The sequence below is a fragment of the Cyphomyrmex costatus genome, unplaced genomic scaffold, assembly GCF_001594065.2.
Source record: "Cyphomyrmex costatus isolate MS0001 unplaced genomic scaffold, Ccosl1.0 scaffold10, whole genome shotgun sequence".
In the NCBI taxonomy this organism is placed as follows: domain Eukaryota; kingdom Metazoa; phylum Arthropoda; class Insecta; order Hymenoptera; family Formicidae; genus Cyphomyrmex; species Cyphomyrmex costatus.
In genome coordinates this window covers 2,192,661-2,198,897 of record NW_017274954.1, presented here as the reverse complement: position 1 = coordinate 2,198,897, position 6,237 = coordinate 2,192,661, and the positions used below count along the sequence as shown (strand labels likewise).

Genomic DNA, 6,237 nt, shown 5'->3' with positions numbered 1-6,237 from the left:
ATTATCTAAGCGATGGTGTAAATAAAAAAAAATAAAAATTGTTAATAAATACCGATAATTACTTTTCGCATTTTGATTGATTAATAATCAGATAGAAGATCGAAATTGATTTTTGCTGAAGAAAGAATGAAATATCACTTTTTATTCATCCATTTCGCACATAGAAATAATTTGCTAATCTTTATTATCGGAGGAGGAAAGGATTCAAATTCTTTAGGGTCCTATAAAGGGTCCTACGGTGTTCCAACAAAATCCAGTAGAAGGCAGCAGGTTCTGGCATTTGGCACTTCAGGCAAAGGGAGAAATTTTGGGCCTGGTCGAATGAGATGAGATGGTCATCGCAGACCGGTTTTTAAGTGTAACGCCACGTTTCTTCACCAGATGGCAGCATCTAAACGGAGCATCTTATTATCGCGAACTCCGTTTAGTTTCGATCGAGATGTGCAGCGAGTTGGATGTACGCAGAGCTGATGTAAGCGCAAGCATCTCTCGAGAGCGAAAATATTTTATTTCGAAATTCTATCGCTTGCATTTTTCATTGAAGACTTATATTTGAATTCTTATATATTGTATGTATCTTTTAAAGCTTTTAAAGATAATTTCTTTTTTTTTATAATTGTATACAATTAGATGAAATAAAAAGAAGTCGAAAGTGAGAGTAAACATATAAACTATATACTTATATGATTATATTGAGGAAGAGGGAACTGGTTGATTTATAAACAACATCAAGATTATATTGAGAAAGAGATCAACATTTATTTGATGCTCTTGCAGTGATAAGCGTCGGTTGTCTATTCTCATAATAGAGAGGAATTATAAATGTAACCTCATTTGCATTCGTATAAATATAAATAACGTTTTCTCTTTCGCGATAGTAATCATTCATATATACAATTTTTCTCATACACACTCTTACTCGCGCTCGTATCCTTAACATAATCTTACGTCTAAAATTGTATCGATTAAAAACATTCTTCGTACTTACAATGATATTCTACAAATCGCTTAGCGTTTTATGTACAAGAAACAGAATGGAAGACTTCGGTGATTCTTGTTGCGTAAGGCACTTAAAATATAGTATTCATGTAATTTATGTACAGGGAGGTTCGATGAAAAAGGAAAAGGATAGGACGATGGGATAAGACAAAAAGGATTGACGCGATATTTCAGGATATTTTGGAGAAATCATCTGTGCTCGTTTCCAGTTGAATTTAACGATATATTTACAAGGCACTATTTAATAAGGCAAAGCCTCATTGGCTACTGGCCGACTGTGCACGCGCACTTGAAAGAATAAACTCGCGTCTTTTAACGATCCTCTAATTTCACGGTGATGTCCAGCTACGAACGGGACCGTTTTATCTACAATGATCTACATAATTGAGGAACATGTTTCCGTTCCGCGAAATTCTTTACGCGGCGCATAAATCGGCACGTCGAATTGGCGCGTTTTCGCCCGCGGTCGATCGGCCGCGGCTTACCATCGACATGTATATCAGTTTATATCACTTCAATCACGCACATATAGTGTCCATACCTTTTTCTTCCTTTTTTATTTTACCATGGTCTCCATGGCTTGTCTTCGATCTGAGGTACCACGCTCTTCCTCATCACCAGCGCGAGAGGTTTCTGGAGAGGTGGGCTGCTATAGGAATGTGGGTCGAGCTCTGGTTCACTGGTATAGCCGTTCGCCGGAGACGTGGCGACATCCCTGTGGCTGTTGGTTGGGCTGTACGTGGTGGATTGCTCGCGGAATGACGTCGGAGGTGCCTCGAACGCCACCGGACTTCCTGCTGACGAGGATGTCGAGCTGTTGGACGAACTCGTCGACGATGCGGATGCGGTGCTCGCGGTCCTCTGAGGAATCGGGATCAGATGTGGTAACGGCGAGCTTGGCGCCGGAGACGACGACGGTGACGACGTGATTGGCGCCTTTGCGCCCGCCGGAAGTACCAAAGCGATGTCACCATTTGGTAATCTGGTCGGTAATAGATGCAAGGCGGTACCATTGGCATTAGTAAAGAAAATGCCATTTGATTGCTGGACTTGAATACGTGGTGTGTCAAGTTGAGGCAGAATATGCACTTGCAATTGCGTCGTCGGCGGCGCTGGTTGGACAGCCTGTTGAGTCGTCGTTGTCGTTTGGCTGTTGGTGTTGTTGGCATCGATTGGACCCAGGCATGAGGCCAAATGGGCCATCAGACGTCTCTTCACCGAAGTGTCTAAACCGGGAAATTTGCCAACCTCGCTGGCGCACTCCGTATAACCGGCGCGGAATTTGTTGAGGATGTTTGGATCTGCTGCAGCAGCCATAGCGACTTGCTGTCGTTGTAGGGCTTCCAAATGCTTCACGGTCAGTTCCAAAATGTCAGCCTTTTCGAGCTTCGAGTGCCTTGACGGCTGTAACAAAAAACAGAAACAGAAAGATTAGACAAATTAGATTCGACGGTATATCAATATATCGAGTTAAATGTAGAAAAGAATAGAAGATCGGCACATAAAATAATTTTAGAAATTTAAATTTCTTTAAAGAATTTAAAAAGACAATTTCTTATTTTGTGTATTTTTATGTGTATCGATTTTATAAAATACAATATATGTTACAAAGTAGACAAAACATGTTATAGTACTTACGTCTTTTTTCATAGATTCCAAAACGAGAGTTTTCAAATCATTCAAGCTATTGTTAATACGGGCTCGACGTCTTTTTTCCATGATGGGTTTATTACTCTGTGAACAGAAATTGGAAGGCAATAAATTAAAATGTGAAAGTATGAAAAATGTTAATCGATTTTAAAAAAGTTAGGAACGTATGTCAATGAATATCGAGAATAAAGTGTCATGCCGAAATAAAAATGCCTTAAGAAAAAGGAACATCTGTGTGAAAGTTTTTCTATACAAAGACTACTGTTAGATATGATAACGAGTTGCAATTTTTTAATAAAAATAAAGTTCTTAATATATAACGATAAAACCAATAAGAGAATCTATTTTTATTACTTGACACCTTTTCATTTTTATTAAAAAAAATTTTTTTATCGTTTTTAAAGTCACACGTTTATACAATATTTTTGGCATCAGAAAATTAAATGTTGAAAATAACTCGTAAATTGATAGTATTTGTATAAATCATTGTAAATCGATAATTGAGAAATAATTAATCAATATTTAGTGATTTAATGGTGGATCACGTAAATTCGAAGTTTTTGGTATATTACTATAGTATAGACATTACGCGACTTTTAATAATGTTGTGCAAAAATACAAGTATTATTTATTTTATTCCGAAATTCGATACTTGAAAGAGAATAAATTCGGAGCACGAAATAAATGACACTTTTCAAATTTACTTTATTTGATTCAGTCATCTGTAATTTTACTTGAAGTTCTAAATACGCGAATTTATCTCAATTTTGAAGAGAAACTAATATTATCAAAAGTAGCAATTTTGCAATATATTAGTAGTCACTATGTCTTTTTTCTGTTATAAAAAACGATCGTTGATTAATACTTCGAATGCAGAAAATCTATTAACACGCAGTTGAAGTGTAACGAAGAATCTTCGATTTTGACACTAACCCGTCGATTTTCTCCTGATCTTCTCGTAGTCGTTGTGGCCGTAGGGGTAGTTTGCGCAGGAGGCTGACCAGCCTCCTGAGGCACGTGTTGCGCTGGTGGAGTAGCGCCGACGGTGACACCGCCCGTCGGCATCGTGGCACCCACTCCGGTCACCATGATTTATTTTCCGTATCACAGAACTCGAAGAACTTCCCCAAGTCAAATAAATTACGATCGACGTGAAAGCACTGTGAATCGAAATCGATCACACTTCACTGTAATCCAATAATCAGCTGTGCTCGATGTCCCCTCTTCGCCCGCCAATCGTTGCGGACGACAGAGTGATTGAAGGGATCGCGGTATGAACGTAAATCCCGACGGTGAACCGAAGGAAACGTGACGAAAGAGTGTGCACCCTTTTACTCGTCTCTTCTGTTGAACGTCGCTAAAATCACGACCGCTCACGACTGGCGTCTGAGCTCGACTAACTCGATGAACGGCGAACGTCTTCTATCGTGCCGTCGGAGCGTGGCACCCGGTGGAATGCCTGGTGGCGGCGCTTTCAGTGGAGGGGACATTCAGTGGCGAACGTACGGGTGGGGGGATCCAGCGCGTGACGCTTTAACCTGACTACCCCTACCATCGAATTCCGACAGTCGGATGGCCCGATGCCTTTAAGACCCCCACTCTGGGCTTTGGTTCCCTCTATGGCGTGCGGCTTGGACCCCCCCTTGGAACTCCCCAAACCTCTTCGGAGCCGATCGATCGAACTTCACCAGTGAGATTGACGTCGGTGATTTCCGATGAAATTTTCGATTGCTCTTTTGCACGACTTCTCGATGACTTTGCTAGTTGTTTTATTAATAATTTTACCATTAATCACTAAAGTAAAAAAAAAAAAAAGATTACGGTGCTTATCTATCTAATAACTATCTAATAACAATTTTTCACAAATATATGTACCATTGATTTTACTATGATGTCACAATTATTTACATATTCATTAAGTGTGTAAATCTCAAATCCTTTAGGTGCGGCACTCATTTTCAACTCTTGTATATTTTCATCCACGACAAGGATGCCGTTTGCGTAAGTTCGCGCGAGAGGTAACTCTTTGCTGCTCTCACAGAACGAGAAACAATGGGACGGAACATTTCCATGGATTGGTGATTAGTCTCACGTCTTCAAAGGTCATTAGAACCTGCTGGCCCTGGCTAGGCGGCGTTAGCATACGTCGATCGGCGATGGTAATTCCAACGCGAACGCGAGTATGCGACCGGTCGTGCGAACGTCATCAGAGCTTATATCACGTCCCTCAAAAATAGCCGAGTGCCACCGTGTGCGGAATACGACGGGCTGACGCACGCGCGTGTAGCTCCGGCACGTGCCTTGTACTCCCTCCCGCGATGTATGCCTTTCGAAATTGCTCTTTCTACTTGGCGCGACCGATTAAATGCGCGGCTTCGTATTTATCTCGGCCGTCACACGCATACGTGACGGTATACGCACGGTCTGAAATACGACCGCATCGATCTCGCGCCGGATCTTAACTTTGTTGACTGTTCGGACGGCGCGCGGATGGTTGCGTGCAAATATTGTGACGGATCGTGATATCCCAGTTGTTTAGCACTCCTTGAGTCCTTATTCTTGACTCTATCTGCGTCACTTTAAATCATAAATTGAATATTAAGCTTCGGGAAAGGTTGGTGGGTTATTGATGGATGATTTCTTTATCAAATAAAAATCAATTGGCCGATCCATGAAAAGTTTTTCTTTCGTGCAGGCAGGCAGAATAGCAGGATGAATAATAAGTTTGTAGACAGTAAACGCGTGAGTAATATCTTGCGTTTGCTTTGCGATTATATGGTAGATGATTAAACCGGATATAACTAGTCTTTGTGCAAACGTAATAATATGTATTGCGATGTCTGCCTGATAAGCATTGCTCTTGTAAACTATGGTACGGCAAATATCATCGCATTCTGTCGAGTACCTCGTTGCAAATAATATTGTACATTCAACTCGTTTCATGTCGTTGCCTTTTCTTTGTATTGCGTCTCTGGTATTTTTTTCTACCCACAAGGTAAAAATACGTTGTTTATTATCTAATTCATTTATCAACTTCGTTTTATAATAACTATAATAAGTTCTCATAAGATGAGAGATCTTTTAATTACATTATATTGGAATATTTCGAAAATTATTTCCCAAGACGTGTTACGGTTTGGGAAATACGCATCTAAAATACGTTGTAAAAATAATGATTATTCCCACGATTCGCATGGCCCGATCTATAATCACAGCATTTCGCTAGTAGCGAGAGGAGGAACGTAAATCCGAAGGTTCGTAGAAGTGCGGTAGGTAGGTACGACGAGGTACGTCTCTAGAGGATCCAGGCTCGTGTCCTCGCGTGCGAGAGAGCAGAACGACGGCACCCCACGAGGAAACCGACAAAGAGAAGAAAGAGGGAGACCGCCGGTTCAATACGGAACGACGGAAACAGAGACAGAAGGGATGGGAAACAGACGAGGATAGCACCAAAGGAGATAACGCGCGCGCGACTTCACCTACACGGAGAAAGAAGCACGTCGCCAATCACGTGACTGGGATTCGACGCGGCGTACGACAAAACTACGCTGATTGGTCCAGTCTGGCCCCCACCACTGGAAATTGGCT

At 41.2% G+C, this 6,237-nt stretch overlaps 1 protein-coding gene across 1 annotated transcript; it reads right to left on the bottom strand.

Annotated features, from left to right (window-relative positions):
• Nucleotides 1-774: 774 nt before the first annotated feature.
• hry (bHLH transcriptional repressor hairy) lies at nucleotides 775-4,060 on the bottom strand. The gene is made up of 3 exons (XM_018551788.1): nucleotides 3,583-4,060; nucleotides 2,638-2,733; nucleotides 775-2,403 (listed from the first exon to the last, which is right to left on the bottom strand). Exons 1-3 carry the CDS (start codon nucleotides 3,736-3,738, stop codon nucleotides 1,561-1,563), a joined length of 1,095 nt encoding a protein of 364 aa, XP_018407290.1. The 5' UTR covers nucleotides 3,739-4,060; the 3' UTR covers nucleotides 775-1,560.
• Nucleotides 4,061-6,237: the final 2,177 nt, after the last annotated feature.